This window comes from Trichomonas vaginalis, chromosome III (assembly GCF_026262505.1).
Source record: "Trichomonas vaginalis G3 chromosome III, whole genome shotgun sequence".
NCBI lineage: Eukaryota > Parabasalia > Trichomonadida > Trichomonadidae > Trichomonas > Trichomonas vaginalis.
In genome coordinates, this window is record NC_067205.1 from 15,571,674 (window position 1) to 15,591,737 (window position 20,064).

Genomic DNA, 20,064 nt, shown 5'->3' on the forward strand with positions numbered 1-20,064 from the left:
AAAATATATTGCTATTTATGAGGATATAATATTGATTATTAGTAAATCGTATAAATTTAATAAATATACCATGAATATTGAATGAATTTCTTGATTCATAGGGGTAAAACGCGCTTTTATATGAATTAGTCAGAGAATTTATGAGATGTAAATAACACAATAAAGGTTTATATTGAATATTTTCTAAAAATAAATCGAAATTATAAAAAACAATACATTTATTCATTGAAACTACTTGGACAAATATGAAACAAGCATTCAGGCAATACTTTTGAGACTTCAACGCATCTGATAATTTTTATATAACTTCACCTCTTATGCTTAGAGTGGAGGTATTGAGATCGTATAAGTATAGATGAGCTCACATTCAGATATGATGTGTGAACTTCTGTTTTCACTGCAATTTTGAATCAGAATAAACTCAAAACAAGAATAAAATGATATACTCACTCTCTAAATGTGTTCGAGATTTAAAGTTGTATGAATAAAACGATTCATCTTTCGAAGCCTCCCATTTAATGAGAGACTTCGAAAGATGAATGTATTCATGTAGATGAAATACTATATATGACCATGTGTGATACTAAAGATATCAAAATGTTCATTTTTAAGTGCAATAGAAGGGTTATCTCTCGTAAAATCTCAATTTAAGGAAGATTTAGAAAAGAACTCCTTTCCTAAGTAGATAGTGTGTGGTTTCTGTCTTTTGGTTGATCAGAACTATGAAATTAAGTCGGACAGAAAGAAGTTCTTTCCAAAACAGACTCCAAATGAGTTGTTCGAAAAAGAACTTCCTTCTGTATATGGATAATTGTAGTTACCGCACTGAAGTTGTGATTGTGATGATGGAGTTCTCGATAAATCTAAAATCGGATTAAGATTAATTGAAAACTCAAGTAATTCTTTGAAATCTTGTGTTGTCTGGCACTATAATAACCAAAGAATGAGAATATTATGTTGAATGATGAGTACGTGTGCTCGGCATTCGCCGAGCGAATTGAGTTTAACGTACTATGAAAAGTGACAAATTTGGGCTTTTTTTTCCTAGGGTTATGATCTCTTCCTTTCTGCTCAATACGACAGAAATGAAAGAATGAATTTGTACTCCCTAATTGATTACTACAATCTGTATCTATCTTTAACATAGAATTAGCTGCATTGTGATTTATACTCCAGAATTATTCAATTTAAGATCAACCTCGTAAATTTTAATCATATTGCACCAATACTCCTACGTTGAGATAAGAACATGATTATACATACCAAAGCCCCATATTAAAAATCAAAATTTAGCACCTCCATTATGCAACCACATTATTCGTCGCAAATAAGTATATTTACGCATATTATGATGCATATTCACACAACTCGTATACATGAAAAGTTATTAAAATCAGACAAAATTATTGCAATAAGGAAAAAAAACAACTTTATTATATATGTTAGTAATGAATTACAAATATTTCTACAAAGAATGCTCAATACTTCATATAATCTTCGAATATTTCTTTACAAGTTAATACATTTTGACTCGAACATGATAAACAAAAGCCGACACGCTGATTACTACATTTATGAAAATATAGTACGTTTCCATTCATCTGTTTACTTGTTTTTGTTGGAATAAAATCATTTTTTTTTCTTTCATGAAATAAGAATTTTGCTGCGAAAGCAATATCTCTAACAATAATTAATACATTACGTCAACTCTGGAATGAGTATTTATCAAATATGATATCAAAATCAAAAATTAGTTGTTTTTTATGAGTAAAAACGATGTAAATTGATTATTTGACTAATTATCAAATACTTTGATTTTCCAAATTTTTTTCGAAATTAATTTTTTCATGTGAAAATTCAAATTGGTTAATTTCATTTTTGAAATTTTGAATTTTTTTTGGAATTTTGAGTTGATCAATTCAGCAGAATTGATAATGCTATTGCTTTAGGGCATACCACAAGGTGATGAATAAAAGGTGAACATTAACAAATTATTTTAAATCACAAATATCATCCTCATCAACTTTAATTCGAGAAAGGGACAGACTAGCCCATTGTCACTTTTTAATTTAGCAAATGAACGCTTATGGAGTGGAGTTTTTGGGTAAATCTGATTTGCTTATAAATGAAATAAAATCAAAAGAAACCATATTGGCATTATATTATGCAAAAATAAATGATCTTACTTAGTACTTTTAAAGTTAATTTCAGAAAAAATTTGACACAATGGTATCCGGCACATACAAGTGGTGTACAACCAAAATATAAGTTGGTTTAAACATATATTGCTATATCTCATGATCTTACTTAGTACTTTTAAAGTTAATTTCAGAAAAAATTTGACACAATGGTATCCGGCACATACAAGTGGTGTACAACCAAAATATAAGTTGGTTTAAACATATATTGCTATATCTCATGATCTTACTTAGTACTTTTAAAGTTAATTTCAGAAAAAATTTGACACAATGGTATCCGGCACATACAAGTGGTGTACAACCAAAATATAAGTTGGTTTAAACATATATTGCTATATCTCATGATCTTACTTAGTACTTTTAAAGTTAATTTCAGAAAAAATTTGACACAATGGTATCCGGCACATACAAGTGGTGTACAACCAAAATATAAGTTGGTTTAAACATATATTGCTATATCTCATGATCTTACTTAGTACTTTTAAAGTTAATTTCAGAAAAAATTTGACACAATGGTATCCGGCACATACAAGTGGTGTACAACCAAAATATAAGTTGGTTTAAACATATATTGCTATATCTCATGATCTTACTTAGTACTTTTAAAGGTAATTTCAGAAAATAATGAAAATTACAAGTTTAAGGTTAATGAAAAGTGACAATGGGCGAGTTTGTCCCCCACTCCTTTAATTCTAAAAAGAACTGTACTGAATTATGAAAATGCATGATTTACATTATTAAAATCTTTGAATGAAAATAGTACAAGATAAGTTTTTATTCATTTTTAATTAGATTTAAACGAAAAACTACTCCATATTAAAATTTAAGTCGAGAAATCGTATTTTGTTCTTATTTGTTAGCATTTTGTAGACATTCTAATCTTGAATTAATTTGTTACATGATATTATTAACAAATTTAACTGAAAAAATATGTTAATATGGAATAAACCATGATTATATAAGCTATCAATGCTATATATACATATGTAAAAGATTCATATTAACTCAATTAACAAAAATGATAGATTTTCATAAAGGTTCAATCTAGGTTCGTCCGAAAATTTTGATTTTTATATAGAAGACATAGTTTCATATACATAATTAAATTTTCAAACAAATTTGATCATACCATTTATTAAGCAGGATAGTATATTAATTACTATCAGTATAAAAATATAAAAATGATTATATTTAATTATTGCATAATTTAGTCAAAGAGTTATAAGCCTCAAGTGATTGTTATCACCTTCAATGCACGTATACTTTATTGATTCATAGATATTTAATCTATGTTTGACATGTTGTTGTCGTCATTCGTTTTGTTCCCATTCTTCCTAAGTTAGAATTAGAGAATACACCATCCACATCATCTAATTTGGTCCTCAGCGATAGATTGGTTCATTTTGGAGGAGTCCCATCAGACAGTTTTCGAGCACCAAATATCAAATTTTAATGTATACAAATCTTTAGTGATTTATCTCTTTTATGATGAGTAAAAGGTTTCTGCTCATCAACATTTGATTTCCGACATATATGATTTCTAATTGCAATTATTTACTTTCTTTTTATAATCTAACTCTGTGACTCATACCATAAATTAATTATTGGAAAGTGTCAATATGTTTGGCACAACGCATGGCGGAAGATACCAAACCATGCAGGGAATATGATACGTTTAAGATCTCCGAACTTTTTTTCCAAAAATTTTCTATCGTTGCCCTACCTCTAAATATTTTCTTTTAATTTCTATAAGATATTATCATGATTATATAATAAAATTTAAATTTTTATTCTTGTCGGTCAAACTTTTGCAATCACATTCTGATTGCAACAAATTGTCTCATTCTGAGAGACATGCAGTGGCAATGTCTCCCGGAATGACACATTGTGACCGACAGGAGTGCATATTACACTCTTGTCGGTCAAACTTTTGCAACCACATTCTGATTGCAACAAATTGTCTCATTCTGAGAGACATGCAGTGGCAATGTCTCCCGGAATGACACATTGTGACCGACAGGAGTGCATATTACATTCTTGTCGGTCAAACTTTTGCAATCACATTCTGATTGCAACAAATTGTCTCATTCTGAGAGACATGCAGTGGCAATGTCTCCCGGAATGACACATTGTGACCGACAGGAGTGCATATTACACTCTTGTCGGTCAAAATACCACTATCTGAACCCAATTCCGGACCAGTACCCCATTTTGCGATTAATCCAATGGGAATCACTTCCAACATTAGAACTTTATAGGTGGATCCCACTAATTTATTAAATTGTTCGATCTATTCTTGCATACTACTTTCAAATTAAGAAAGTTCTTGTCTAATGCATGAATATTTTCATACGCATTGCATCAATGATCTAACAATTTAAAGCTCGCTAACAACCTAAAGCAAAAAACAAAATGATCTGCTAACTATGCAGGCAGCTCAAGTGCACCAAGGGGAGGCGTTTTTCTGAATTGGGCGATCTTCGTGAGATCTCAGGAGGCGAAGATTCGGAACCCAACCGGCTTCAAGCTGTAACATCTTGCTAGCAGGCCATACATTTTTAAACCGCCTCTAACCGTTCATCTCGACCACATTATCGGCATTCATATATATATTTGAATATTAAGACAAATAAAACCATTTGTTTGATCGAAATTGAGTAATTTATTATTAAGGGTGCACCCGCATGTACGTTTATTTGAGAGGAGGAGGATTACCCTCTCAATTTTGAAAGCTTCGTTAACTTAATATCTCGATGAATATTGGATTAAAATTGAATTTGCCCATACCAATATATCTGATACAGTATCCTTAAGTTTTACTAAAAAGAATTTTTTAAAATCCCTGCAGATTCGGGGATTTTTAAATTTTTTGATTTTTTTCGAAAATTTTTCGGAAAAAAAATATTTTCAGAAGAGCCTTAACGGCTAAGTTTTATGTTTAATGTTGAGTATCAAAAAGAATGGGCATCTGATATAGCCATCATATATCCCAGAAGCAAATAAAAATTCCGACTTTTTAAGCATAAAAAATGAAATTTTATTTTTTGCAAAAAACAGGCCACCTGGATGTACGTTTATTTGAGAGGAGGAGGATTAAATTTTTGAAAGCACTAAAATTTGTAAATATACTAGTTATATAATAATATGCATTATTTTAAAAAATAAAAATTAAAGCACGTTAAAATTTTTTTTGATGAATTTTTACAAAAGCTACTCAGGATAATGCAAGATATGAGTAGTTAAACATAAATTTCAAATCAGATTTTACTTATAATAAATATTTTAAATTTCCGAAAATTAAGTTCAGATCGACTCTATACGCGTAGTAAATACTAAATAAGGTGCCAAAAACCTATTAAACAGTATCAAAACTATCAAGATTGTAATGTTTTTGAAGAAAAATTTATAGAATTATGGACTTCAAACAGATATTATGTAAATAAAAATAATATAATGAATTTATTTATTCGTATAATAGCAGTAATAAATCGATTATTCACTTCTACTTCTGAGATTTGAATTTAATTTCGACAGAAAAAGAGATTCAAGAGGAAAATACTAGGGGATACAAACAGCCACCATGACAGGATTATTATGGAGCCAAGTTGTATTTTTTGATATTTTTAGAGTTTTCCTACCTATTTAGGTACCAAGTTATTGCTTAAAAATTAAGGTTCTAAATTCTGAAGTTTACATGATCCTCCCGGGCGCACCCTTAAAATAAAAAAAATTAAGAAAAAAGTTTGTCATTTTCTTTGATATTTATATATCTGAAATCTACCTTATAAATATATCATTAATTTTATCCCATTTTAATATTATGGGTATCAAATGCGAAAATCAAAAAAAATACTGTCCTGATTCGAACTCAATCCATTTAATCTTGGCATACAGACCATCCCATTATGCCAAAAATATTATTGTTTGTTTTCTTAATAATAATATAAGATCGCTTATTTTTTATTTTGCTTCTATTAAAATTTAGCATTTTATATCACCAATCATTAATCTTCTTAAGTAAGATTTATATTTTCACTTTATAATTTGTTCTAATCGAATATTTTTTTAATTCAAAAATTTTAACCCTATTTTTTGATAATAAATGTACCACCACATTTTCTACCTCTATTTGATAAATGTCAAACATATTTTTACTTAATTTCCTTTAATTTTTTTTATATTTTTTTTATTCAGTCTCAATTTCATATTACTTTATATATTCCGGATATAAATTCCATAACTATATCATTGCATTTAAAAATATGGCTCAAATATGATTCTTTATAGGATTTTTTTGTAATACGCCAAAAAATCACGACTTCTAGCCTTCTCATTATGTGAATTATTCCTATAAACCGTCTTAGCCCCTGAATATATAGTTGCAAATTAGATAAACAATATAGCGCCAAATAAATTATTTATGATTATCGACAACACACAGCCATTCTGTTCTAACCATTAGGCAAAATACCCCGACAAGCCAAAAAAAGCACAACTCATGATCGTGCCAGACATCAATAATCTTTTGACGTGATTTGTGCCAAACTCTCAAGAAAATCAATTGTTGGCATTTATTCCTAATATGTTATTATAATGCATCATAGAGAACAAAAAATAATACCACATCAAAATAAAATAAGGCTGATTTCATCTCAAACTTTTAATTTTAACAAAGATACATATTGAAATATCATCACCACATATGGTAGAATATTGCCATATAATTGACACTTGACTTTTACACAAGCTCAAAATCAGCATCCCCATAGGATATTAGGTTTTCGAGAAAACAACACGGGATAAAAGTACACACATATATCTATCTAATTTCATAAAATCAAGTTGCTATATTTATCTGGAATGGTAAGATCCAACAAACAAGTGTGATTTGGTGTCACTTTTTTGTCCAATAACAAAAATTTAAGGATATCATTTACAATCCTGACAATATCTTAATTGTAATGGAGTACTTAAGTGGCGGTGACATACAGACAGTTCTTGAAAAAGATCATCACCTTTTACCAGCTGAACAGATACGCATTTCTAGCGAAATCTTAAGTGCTCTATCTTATTTACATAGAAGAGGTATTAGCCATAGAGACATCAAACCTGCTAATATCATGTTTGATAAAGATCTTCATCCAAAACTCATAGATTTTGGCCTTTGCCGCGAACTGTCAGGACATCTCTCAACCATATGCGACACCTATACACTTATGGCACCTGAAATAATAAAAACAAGTGATTATGATGGAACTAAAGCTGATATTTGGTCATTCGGGGTTTCTCTTCATATCTTGGCAACCGGGACATATCCTTTTCAGTATCACTCAGATTCTCAATATATTAAGGCAGTAAAAACGAATCAATTGTGCATCAATATTAAAGCACAAGGTCTTATTGGAATTGTTATTCGAGAATGCCTTAAACTTGATCCTTGCACTAGAAAGAACGCAGATGAATTGCTTGATTTAATTAAGGCTCAAAATAATCATGTCCAAGCTAGTTCTCTTTTGAATATAGCCAACGGAAAACGCAGAAATACGTTCCATAATATTTCAATTTCAAAGAACTTAAGCATAGGTTCGTTACCTTTCCGCTCAAGATTAGGTTCTAATCGTTCATTTTTTTAATACTTCTATCAAATTGTAATAAAAAAAATTATATAACTTTTGAATTTTTTCGCCGATTATTGAATTTGACAATTTCTTGTAAACCAAATATGCATACATATATTGTTGAAACTTGAGTTGGTGTCAAAGATAAGTTTCCAGGGGATAATTTGAATATTTTATTCGAAGAAAATTAGATTCCAATTATGGGTGCTATCAAACGAAATATTTTAACATCTCTTGAATCTTACTCTTGCGCCTAATCATTCTCCAATTTTTTTTTGAGATAAACATGAATAAAAATAAAATAAAAAAGTGGGTGAACCGTGAATCGAACACGGATCTATTGAGCCACAATCAACAATACTAACCATTATACCATTCACCCCTGACATTTTTCATCAAATTTAATAGTATAATAAAAATTTTCGAAACTTTTCTAAAATATTTTCATGCAAAATCATTGATTCCTTCACAATTTTAGTGATAATTTGCAATTTTTTATTACTTTAAGCTTCAAAAAACGATTATAATTAACAGTACTTCATAAAGTTTAATTTTTATTGTTCTTTAATAAATTCAACAACATCTTTCTCGATTGAGGATGGATTTGTAGTTGGAGCATAGCGCTTTATCTTCTTGCCATCGCGGCTAATTAAGAACTTTGTGAAATTCCATTTGATTGCAGAGCCTAAGAAACCACTCTCTTTTTCCTTGAGGAATTTGTAAATGTCAGCAGCATATTCACCATTGACATTGATCTTCTTCATAATTGGGAAGGTGACTCCGTAATTCAATGAGCAGAATGAGGCAATTTCTTCATCTGTGCCTGGCTCTTGGGATAAAAATTGATTGCATGGGAATGCAATGATTTCGAAGCCTTCATCTTTATGCTTTTGGTAAAGGGCTTCGAGGTCTTTGTATTGAGGAGTGAATCCACACTTACTGGCAGTGTTAACAATCATGATAACCTTTCCCTTAAGTGTATCGAAGTGGAAATCGTTGCCTTTGTTATCTTTAACGACGAATTCGTAGATAGACATCTAAAAAATGAAATGACTCAAACTATTCACTTTTTTGTAAAAAATCGCCGATCGCACTAAAGGTACATTCACTAGGCGATAACAGTAAAATGGGATGAAAATAGGATAAATAGCATCCCTATATAGTGCCTAACAATATTTATACGGGCCAAAAAAATTTGGCTAGAGATTTGGCGAGTTATAAAACTTAGAAAATTGAGAGGGATTTTTATTTTTGAATTTTTTTGGAAAGTTAAAATTGCGATTAAGGGTGCACACGAGAGGATCATGTAAACTTCAGAATTTAGAACCTTATTTTAGGCATTATTTTGGCTACCTATTTAGGCTCGAAAAGCAAAAAATATCAAAAAATACAACTTGACTCCATTATGACCCTTTCATGGAGGTAGTTTTTATCCGCTAGTATTTTCCCTTTGAATCTCTTTACAATTCGAAATCAAATTCAAATCTCAGTAGAAGAAAGGAAGAATCGACTTACTACGGTTGTAATACGAATAAATACATATATTTAATTATTTTTATTTACATAATAATTGTTTGAAGCTCATATTCCATCAAATTTTTAAATAAAAACATTAAAATGTTGAAAATGTTCATATATTTTAATAGGGTTTTGGCACTTTATTGAGGAATTACTACATACATAGTCGAACTGAACTTGATATTTTGAAATTTAAATTATTTATCAAAATTAAAATTTAACTTGAAATTTATAATTATTTAGTCATATTTTGCATAATTCTAAGTAGATTTTGTAAAAAATCAAGAAAGAAAAATTTTAACGTGCTTTATTTTTTCTTTTTTATAATAATACATATTATTATATAATTAACATATTCATAATGTTTCACCCTTTCAAAAATATAATCCTCCTCCTCTCAAATAAACGTACATACGGGTGGCCTCTTTTTTCAAAAAATTAAAATTTGAAATTTTGGGCTCAAATATTAGAGATTTTTTCAACCTTCAACGATATATGTTGTCTATATCAGACCTCCTTTTTTTTGATACTTAACATTGTTCCTAAATCTTAGCCGTTACGGCTGTTCTGAAAATATTTTTTTTTCGAAAAAATTCGAAAAAAATTCTTAAAATTCAAAAATCCCTTAATTCCTGAGGATTTTGGAAAAAAGTTTTTACATGAACATGTGTATATTATATGAAGTATATTGATAAGGTAAAAATCAAATTTTATTGCATATTCATCGAGAAAATAAACTAACGAATCCCTCAAAATTGAGAGGGTAATCCTCCTCCTCTCAAATAAACGTACATACGGGGGCACCCTTAAAAATCGATTTCCAGGAGAATAATTGCAAAGAAAGATAGCCGAATTTACTGGGTAGTTCTTGTGATGCAAAATAATTGCAAATTAACACCTAGTTTTAACAGCATCAATCTCTTTTTGCTCTCATAGAAGAAGGATATGATGGGTTGTGTGACTTTTTTTGTAAACGTAAGAATTCATACAATATTGAACGATTTTGTATCATTATTTTAACATATTAATTTTAAAATAATTTATTTTTTTATTCTTACATAAATGACCCAACAAGTAAAACCAGATAAAATAGATTATCGAATTTTAGAGGATGGTGTTCCTGTTTATATTCAAAGATTTAAAGGGAAGCAATATTATAGAATTGTTAATCCTGAATACATAAAACATTTATTTAAAAAGGAAGACTGTGAATTATTAAACGTTAATGAATATGAAACCAATAAATCAAAATTGAAATATAAATATATTGGAAGTGATGAAAGATGCAAAGATAAAGATAAAGTTTATACAGTTTCATATTATGAATGGAAAACCAATAAGATAAGAAAACATTTAGGAGATTATGGTAAAAGTTCTGAATTCTTTAAATCTAGTATATACGAGAGAGTAAAAGAAATTAGAAATAATTATTTTCATGAATAAAAAAAATAAACTTTAAACATTCATGTCTCAGAATCAACATTGAACTTTAAGAAACTAATGATTATTTGAATTTATGAAATCAATTATTTGATTCATTCTTTCTTCAATCTCTTCTATTCTTTTTGTTAAATCATCTATTTTCATTAATGAGGTGATTCTTGATTGAGGAATAGATTTCAAACTAACCACTCCTTTTATTTTTGAAATTTTGAATCCATCAACTTTAAACATTTTATTCAATTTACATGTTGTCAATTCTTCAAATAATTTTTTATTGTTAGCATAATAGTCATTAAATTCTTCAACAGATGAAAAATTTTTTATTTCAGTAATTGGTTTAACAACGTTTATTTTTTGTTGAACATTTTCACTTTCATTTATTTCTTCCTCCTCTGTTTCATTTATTTTTAAAATTGGTTTCATTTATCATTAAATAAAAATTAGAATATAAGTGATGAAATATATTTTTTAATTAATATTAAATCAGAAATGGCTGCAGGATTCTTTAAAAAATTATGGGATGGAATTAAGAAAGCTGCAGGTTGGGTTCATAAAAATATTATTAAACCCGTTGCAAACTTTTTGGCACCAGTAGCGAAAACGGCAGGAACTATCATAGGTGGAGTATTAGGTACTAAAGCAGGTAATCCGGCAATGGGAGCACAAGCAGGTAATGCAGTTGGTGGAATTGCTGAAGGAATACTTAATAAAATAGGAGGTAGATAGTGGAAAAATAAATAAATATTATTTTTATCTTAGTATCGGTTGAAGTCTTTGATAAACTTTTTCTCCTTTATTTAATATTTCTCTTATTGGGGCGGCTTTTGGCGTTATTGATTCAGCAACGTCACTAATTGCTTCTTTATTCTTAAATATCCAATTTGCTCCCTTCTTCAATGTTTCCCAAACTTTATGCGCTCCTCTTTTTACTTTATCCACAGTTTCTTAAATATACCTGCAGCCATAGTTGATTATTTCATTAAAATTAAAAAAATTCATTTTCATCTTTTAATTTTGATTTTTTATTTATTAATAAATGACGACTAACTATTTGGTGCCAAACACCAAACCGATTAATGGAAATGTATTTCATTCATTCGAAAAGATAAATGAAATATTCGCAAAGAATGATGGTAGAAGATATTATAGAGAACCTGAAAGTTCATGCTATGACTCTGATGCTCCATATTTTGATGATAAACAAACTCATTTAAGAATTACAAATCCGGCTCATGATGTGAACCAATTAGGTGACACATATATTAAACGCAAAGTTAAAGTAACTCTAGTTTCAAATAAAGCTTTCACATGCGATGCCGCTTTTAAATGCATGCGTTTATTCGTTGGTTACAAATCATCAAATCAAAGCTTTAAACAATTAGAAGTAGAAACCGAAAGAGGTGATGCCGGTTATCTTCAATGGATTGCGCCCGTGAATCTTTCGCATTTGCAACATATAAACCAAAATCAGAAAGGAAAGTTAAAAATTTGTTCATTCGTTATATAATAATGTTCAAAAATATGATAACTCAGTATGTGGTAAATATATTGACTCTTCAGAAGTTTTCAAGAAAGCAAATGAAGAAGTTGATATCACTTTTGATATGATTATTCCGGTAAATGATTTGTTAGCATTTCAGGCGTTCGATGATTATCCTAAATCATTTGGTGATATCATTCTTAAATATTATGTTTTCAGGGATACTTTAGTATTTTGTCAGGTTGACCCGTTAAGAGTTGCTGATTTACAAAATTACGTTTATGAAAAGATAACTGATGAAAATTATGAAAAGATTATGAATCATGTTTATAAATATGATCGCAAATTCCAACAAATCGGACTTCCTGCCAAATTAATTACAAGCTTAGCCGCCACACATCTGCTGACGCAACAGTTGATGACGTTATTATTTCATGCACAAAGATGGAAGTTTTAGAGGATAAATGCATTACACCAGGATACGGTTTAATTGAAGAATCAATTAAAGCAATACCACGTTTATTCAGTAAGGAAGATCCATTCATGATTCCAGCTCAACATATTGACGTTCGTTCACTAAATGGAGGTTGCATCACTCCTGAAGGTATTAGCTCAGATTTCTCATACGCTCTTCATAATGTTACAGATGTTGTGTTAACATTTCCGAAGAATGCAATGCAAAGAACAGTTTTAGAAAATCCAATGCTTCGAGGTCTTCAGGTCACTATAGATTCCAGAAACTTCCCCGATCAAGCGATGACCACAGTGGGTGACATATTCTTTACACGTATGCTTCAAGCTTCTGATTTAGATGGAGTGAATGAATGCACGAAGAATACGAGGACTCATTAACTAGACCACTGAATGATGATGATGGCAAGCCATTAGCTAGAACATGGAAAGACCAAACTTCATTCTTATGCACTATTCCAGTTCAACGTGATGGAGCGGGTATATTCTTTGATGGATTAGAAACTTTCAACTCACAAGTTACAGTACAAGTGAAAGCTTATCCAATCATTCAGGGTGAAAATGACACTTACTGTTCAAAGGTGACAAATCCTCCTCAGGTTTGGTTTACTAGGACTACATATTGGACATGGACACCGGATGAAGGTTTGAAATATCATCCAACAGGTACACCACCACAGTATAGAAGTTCATATGATGAAATATTGATGAATAGAAATGTTTAAAATTATAAATTTATTTTTGATTAAATGGATTTAAATTCATACACTCCTTATGAAGAATTAGCAGGAGTATATAATACATACATAGATGATATGATTAATGAAGCATTGAGTGATAATAGAAATGCTCTATCTAAGGAAAAATTAATGAAAATTCCATATTCTGAATGTTACTTAAATTCAATCACTGCAGCAATTGGTAAACAAAATAAAGGTAAAACATTAACGATATTAAAACAAATTATCATTATTGCTAACACTTCCCCCTATTCACATGTGTTAATTTATATCAACCGTTCAGGTTCACCTTCAGATGATACATTTGAATCTTTAAAGCATTTAATCAAAATTCCAATTATTTATTTATCACAAGAAGAAGCAGAAGATTATTTAAAAAACTTTTTAATGTATAAAGAATTATATAATACAATCAAGAAGCAAGGATTAGAGGATAAAATTATTGATAAACAACGGGATGAATTATTTGAAACACTTTCTATTTCAAATTTTGATAAAGAATTTTTGCATTCACTAATTTTTCTAGATGATGCCGTGAAATCAAAACTAATAACTAATGAGAAATCATATTTTAATCAATTATTAACTCAATGTCGACATATTCAATGTTCATTCTTTATGGCTGTTCAATACTTTAAAGCATTAAGCACAAACATTAAATCAAACCTGTCCACCCTTTTCATTTTCAGTGGTTTTAGTCGTCAACAGTTGAACGTTATGCTTTATCAAGTGAATTTACCAATGAGCATTAATGAACTTTACACACAATATCAACAATTAGGAGAACATGGAAAAATAATAGTTGATTTAAATAAAGGTTCCATTAAATTCGAATAACTTTTTTATAATTAATTTTTATTTTTTATTTATAATTAAACATGACAGAAATTGCAAATCTTCTACAGGTTCCATTAAAACAAGGAACAAACAAAAAGGGTGCATATAATAGAACTATGAAAGTTCCTGATGGAATGAAAGAATTAGTTCATATTGTTGCTGGTCTTCAAAAAGATGTTAAACAAATGAGAAACGTTTTAACATTACCAGAAGCTCAAGCATATGCCAAACGTCAAGGTCCAAATTGGGAAGCACATGAAGCAGACATTACAGGACCAAATGGAAAGCCTGATGGAATAAATGAAGTCTTTGTTACTGATGGTCAAGGAAATATTAAAGTCATAAATGGGTATAAATTAACAATGACGGATTATCCTAAACGTAAAGCATATAATGAACGTTTATCCTATGAAATTTGTGAAAATGGAAAAGCTGTTAAACAACATATCGGAGACAGTAAAGATGGACCAATTCTTATACCGTATAATCCATATTCTTATTTCAATGAAGAATTAAACGCTATTGAAGAAGGCCAAACGGATTACCTCAATATGTTAATCAGTTTGATGGTCAATATGCAAATTTGAGACCTGAAATTCCAGCTAAGAAATTCTTTAAAGTTGCTTTTATTCGATCCAGTGTTCAATGAACAGAAAGAAGCAATGAAAGCAGAATTTAAACCAATTCAAGTGGCAAGAATTTCTTCATCTTCACTTTCAGAAGCGTTCAAGGAATTGATAAAGAACCACTTTATTCTCAACAAGGTTATAACTTTGATTTAATTAAAGAAAGTGATAGACGTAAATTAGAAAATCAGATGGTTTAAGAATGCATGTAATGAAATGATTAAAGATATTGTAAATGATAAATAAGACTGGAAGAAACTCAATCATTATCAATAACATAATTGGTGCAGTTACAAAGAAAGTTATAAGCAAACAAGGATGAACCTTGGGATATTACCGTAACAACAAATAAAACTTTAAATATATTTTTCTTTTTTTTATTCAATTATAAATGAGAAGACGTTTCACTAGTCAAAAGAACACTAACGCAAAAGCAGAGATTACGGTTGGTTATAACGTAAATGATGATAAATCACGAATTATTCAAAATGTTAAAGTTAATGTTAGTCCTGAATTAACAAGGTCAGCAACTCAACCAAATTTATTAACTCGTGACTTACCAAAGAAAGAGGAGGAGCAAAATAAAGAAGATGGAGACCCAATCATTTTATCTGAACCCGGTAAAGAACCTGTTGAAATTCCCACATATCCAACATACCCCCACCTCTTTCATCAAACATCGAGAACCAGAATCTACGATTCCAGTCGCAATGCGCCATATAAAGTAGACATTAATTCTGAATTAATGAAAATTTACCGTGATATAATAACTGATAATTATGATTCAATAATAAATTTAATTGATCAATCTGGTTTAATTATTTTACCTTATGAATCATTAATTCACATTATCGCCATTCTTTGTGATGTTCAAGATTCAGACGTTAAGATTCAATTTTTCATAGATGATGAGGTTTCATGCTGCGGAACAGTTGCAAAATAAATCCTATAAAGGATATTAGCACAATTAAGATATCAAAGAATGGAACAACAACTGAACTACATTTAACTTATAATAACATATACAATAAAATAGTTGATGAATATAAAATATCACTTGAAAAATTCTTTGTTAAGGCTATTTAATATTCAAGCATTAACATTATCGAATAATAATCCTTTGAATCATAATCAATAATAATTGACCTTTCACCAGTTTCTATCGTTTGTTTTATTTCTTTTTGTTCCCCACTATCCGGATCGGTCATTGTAATTGTTTTTGTTATAGTATCAGCTTTATCTTTAACTTCAATCTTTTTTCCATCAGGATATTTAAACCAAAATTCCAAAAATTCGATATTGTCAATCTGCTCATATTTTAATCTATCAATTACATTTTTAATACCATCTGAAAATCTTATGAAATGGTCATTATATGGGTTTGATTGAACTAAATTTGAATGAAGTGAAATATAACCTGTTGATGAATATGACATTGACTCGTATTTTCTGAAAACACTAAAATTTATAACATGAATGAATTTCTTATTCGTTGAATTTTGAATTCTTGAGGTAATCTTATTCTAGTTTTATTTATCACTGGAAAATAACGCTTTACCATATTTTTAATCGTAATAAAAATGTCAATTATCAATATTATTTCGAATAATAGTTGTGAATTAAATTTAACAGTTAGCGGAATTTATAATGTTACTCTCGTTTCTGTGAGTGGTAAATTTAATCCCATTCTTTTAGACCCTTCAGATTATATATCATTTATTAAAGATGACCATGAAAAAACGTATGATATGTATATAAATAATGTGATAGCGAAATGGGATATTAACATGATTTTAAGTTATTTAAATGAATCATTTATCGTATGGTATGAAGAAAATTTTAAATCAAAACCCGATAAACTTTTTGAACTTGATGAAATAAATAACCTTATTAAATTCCCGCTGAAAATTAAATTTTGTACTCCTCATCTTCGTTCATTGTTGGGGATATTAAATTTGAAAAAGATGTTGGGGATGTTTTGTATTCTGACACTGGTTCCAATTTCATTTTAATCAAATGTGATAAAGTTAATACCCCAATGAGATTTTCACATCAAACATTAGACCCTAACTCTTACCCATCAATACAAAACATTTTATCCATCAACTTAAACACATTTTCTTTATCATATCCGTTTCAATTATCCGGGAATTCATTTATTCTTCATTCAAAAGATTTATCAAATATTAAATTTAGAATAACTGACCTATTTGATTGTGATTTAGAATTCATGAATGAAATATTATGGCAATTTCAAATAGAAAAAATAGCTGATGAGATAACAGATTAAATATTTATTTTTAAATCATAATAAATGATTAAACAACAGCAACCACAACAACTTAAGGCACAAAGCACCCAGGTCCCTCAGACCATTACATACGCCATATATGCATATAATTCAAAGACGGCAGAACAAACGCAAAGGTTGAAATATGGAGATTTGGAGATAGTATTGAAAAATGAACATTTCGAATTCGTTTGCAAAGGTGGTGCAGTGATATCAAATATAAAAGAAATTTTATTTATGAATTCAAAAATTAAAGGAATAACGGATGATATAACATCAATTCCACCAGAAGAACAAAGATATTACACATTAAATGCATTTCCTAAAGTTTTGAAGATTGGAAGATTTAATTTAAATGAGGAATTCATAAAAGGTTTCCTAAATGACATAATGAAGAAAGCAGCTAAGGAATATGTGGATGAAAAAGATAAAGAAATTAAAGAAAGGGTTGAATGGTATCATGAATGGACATTTGAGACTTTTAAAGTTAAAGCTGATACAGAATGGGTTTCGGGATGTTTAGACCTTAAAGCAGATAAAACTTATGTTAACGATGAGTTAGAGAAGAAGGTGGATAAAACATATGTTAACGAAATATACCAAAGTTTGATAGGAACAACGAAAAATATTGAAACTATTGTTGGTGACTTTTCTGTCAATGAAGAAAATAAATATTTTAGATGGCAGTTTGTACAGTCCTTAAAAAATGGTACACGGTGTAAACTCATTCCGAAAAATAACAATGAAATGTATGTAAGTTATAAAAAGAATGATGGCACACAAGTTAAAGTTCCATTAGACAACAACTGCTACTTAAACTTATATGGAGACGAACAAAAGAAATATTTAAGAGTTTATGAAATGGCAGATATGACATTGCCTGACCCAGCTCCAGCACCATATTATTATGACTATGGAGATGATGTCAGAACACCACATGTAGATGAACAAAAGTTAACATTATATTTAGATTATTATAGATATAAAAGATATAATGCAATAGAAAAAACGAGAATAGTATATTATTATACAGATGACAGAAATAAATATTATAGTCAAGATTTTACCTACCCTGAAAACATAAGATTATATTATAAAAAATATTCTGACACAAACCAGAAGAAACCTGAAATAGTTGCACTATATTTTAAGTTCAAAATAGACAATCCTATATTATCTCATATGTTTGATTTAATGAACCCAGTAGGTTCTATTTATACATCTATGGATGCAAGAGGTCCTCAAGTAATGTTTGGTGTTGGTGCATGGGAACAAATAGTCGACAGGTTTTTGTATTGTGCAAACTCTTCAAAGGAAACAGGGGGAAGTAAAACGATTTCAGGTGAAAATTTACCTGCACACAGTCACTACATAGATTTAAGTACATCTCAAGCAGGTTGGCATAAGCATAGATATTGGGATTGGTCAGGAATGACAAAAGGTAAAGGATATGATGTTAAAGACGACGTTAAGTTTGCCATAAATTGTTACTGGAGTGACACTCAGGGAGAAGGAAACCATACACATCACGTTTCAGGATATACACAAACAACGGGACAAAGTAAAGAATACATGCCACCTTACATGACAGTTTACGCATGGTATAGAGTTCAATGAACGCTCAATGTTTGTGAAATAAACTTTAGAACGGACTGAAAGTCCTGAGCTCCAAAAGAGCGAACGGCATAATTTAAATTTTTATTTTAGTATAAATGACAAAATTAATTAAGCCAACTATTTCTAAATTAATGATACCAATGAAATCATTTCATGGAGTACTTATCCCAGGTTCTTCACAATTAGCCGGGGCAGGTGTTGTGACTCAAGGTGGAACATTAGTGAATCCATTCAAATTATTAACTAAAGATGAACTTAATAAAATGATGATAAAATAACTAATAACAAAATTTTATTTCACTACTATCATAAAAAACAGGCGAGATCTCACCTCTTCACCTCAACTTTATTTATTTTTATTTTTTTATTTTGTATGTAAGAACAGAAATGTCAGTCGAAGCACAGACGTTCACGAACAAATCTAATGGTGAAACATTCACAAAAGGCACTTATAATGGTATTGAAGTCTTACGTAGAGACAAGGATGGTTACATTAATGCAACAAAGATGACAAGAGAAGTGGGAAGGTTAAACCATTTAAACAGATTTCTCAATAGTACTAAAATGCAGGAAATTATTGAGTTTTGGATGAATGAATACGGTCGAGCCAAAAGTGGCTCAACCTCAAAACAAGCATTTTATGAGCTTACTAAGAGTGTTATAAATGAATTCAAAGGTATTTACATACATCCTGACCTCGTTCATTTTGTTGCTGAATGGTGCTCTGTAAAGTATGCATTTTATGTCAAAGATATTATGGACTCCATAGACAAGAAAGTTCATGAGAAATTAGATGAAGAAGAACTCGAAGATACAGTAGAGAATACTAAACATTTGTTTGAAGAAGAAGTTAGAAAAATGTGTGAAAAACAATTAGAACACGAACGTGAGATATGTTATGGTTGTAGAGATTCTCCATACGAACTAGACCAATGGGAACAAGAAGATTTAAAGAGAGAATTTAGAGAATATGAACTCGCTAAGATAGCATTAGAAACTGCAGAAAAGAAGTTAAAAGTTTGGGGTCGTTTTGTACAAAAATATTGTGAGTAAATGAACCATTTATTTTTATCATAAACGACCAAAAATATATGTTTACGTTAATGTTTTTAGGTTATTCAACATCTCTGAAAAAATGAGACAACATGACATTTTGACAACAACATAGGAGGAAGGCATTTATGAATTATTTTGAAGAACTGAAGGTGTCACCACGTCACCATGTC

The 20,064-nt window shown here is 29.7% G+C and overlaps 6 protein-coding genes, 1 non-coding gene and 1 pseudogene across 8 annotated transcripts, besides 6 other annotated features; 6 read left to right on the forward strand and 2 right to left on the reverse strand.

The window, feature by feature from the left end:
- Positions 1–964: 964 nt before the first annotated feature.
- Positions 965–1,012: a mobile genetic element.
- Positions 1,013–2,032: 1,020 nt separating this feature from the next.
- Positions 2,033–2,882: a mobile genetic element.
- Positions 2,883–4,870: 1,988 nt separating this feature from the next.
- Positions 4,871–5,912: a mobile genetic element.
- A 1,219-nt stretch (positions 5,913–7,131) lies between these two features.
- Positions 7,132–7,867, forward strand: TVAGG3_0707880 (protein serine/threonine kinase protein; the record flags this gene model as incomplete). Its single annotated transcript, XM_001295798.2, has 1 exon — positions 7,160–7,831. One exon carries the CDS (start codon positions 7,160–7,162, stop codon positions 7,829–7,831), a length of 672 nt encoding a protein of 223 aa, XP_001295799.1.
- A 259-nt stretch (positions 7,868–8,126) lies between these two features.
- Positions 8,127–8,198, reverse strand: TVAGG3_0707890. Its single transcript has one exon. It is a non-coding gene; the product is annotated as a tRNA-His (tRNA).
- An 85-nt stretch (positions 8,199–8,283) lies between these two features.
- TVAGG3_0707900 (glutathione peroxidase protein) lies at positions 8,284–8,876 on the reverse strand (the record flags this gene model as incomplete). Its single annotated transcript, XM_001295799.2, has 1 exon — positions 8,371–8,853. One exon carries the CDS (start codon positions 8,851–8,853, stop codon positions 8,371–8,373), a length of 483 nt encoding a protein of 160 aa, XP_001295800.1.
- Positions 8,877–9,101: 225 nt separating this feature from the next.
- Positions 9,102–10,140: a mobile genetic element.
- Positions 10,141–10,157: 17 nt separating this feature from the next.
- Positions 10,158–10,268: a mobile genetic element.
- A 998-nt stretch (positions 10,269–11,266) lies between these two features.
- Positions 11,267–11,503, forward strand: TVAGG3_0707930 (N-acetylmuramoyl-l-alanine amidase family; the record flags this gene model as incomplete). Its single annotated transcript, XM_001298061.1, has 1 exon — positions 11,267–11,503. One exon carries the CDS (start codon positions 11,267–11,269, stop codon positions 11,501–11,503), a length of 237 nt encoding a protein of 78 aa, XP_001298062.1.
- A 2,100-nt stretch (positions 11,504–13,603) lies between these two features.
- Positions 13,604–20,064: part of a mobile genetic element that runs on past the window's edge.
- On the forward strand, positions 14,347–14,994 carry TVAGG3_0707950 (annotated as a pseudogene). Its single transcript has one exon. A coding segment is annotated over exon 1 (648 nt).
- On the forward strand, positions 15,323–15,659 carry TVAGG3_0707960 (uncharacterized protein; the record flags this gene model as incomplete). The annotated part of the gene is made up of 1 exon (XM_051243643.1): positions 15,323–15,659. A coding segment is annotated over one exon (337 nt), but the record flags the coding sequence as incomplete, so codon positions are not given.
- TVAGG3_0707970 (uncharacterized protein) lies at positions 17,246–18,238 on the forward strand (the record flags this gene model as incomplete). The annotated part of the gene is made up of 1 exon (XM_051243644.1): positions 17,246–18,238. A coding segment is annotated over one exon (993 nt), but the record flags the coding sequence as incomplete, so codon positions are not given.
- On the forward strand, positions 19,226–19,891 carry TVAGG3_0707980 (uncharacterized protein; the record flags this gene model as incomplete). Its single annotated transcript, XM_051243645.1, has 1 exon — positions 19,226–19,891. The coding sequence occupies one exon, from the start codon at positions 19,226–19,228 to the stop codon at positions 19,889–19,891; it is 666 nt and encodes a 221-aa protein (XP_051090232.1).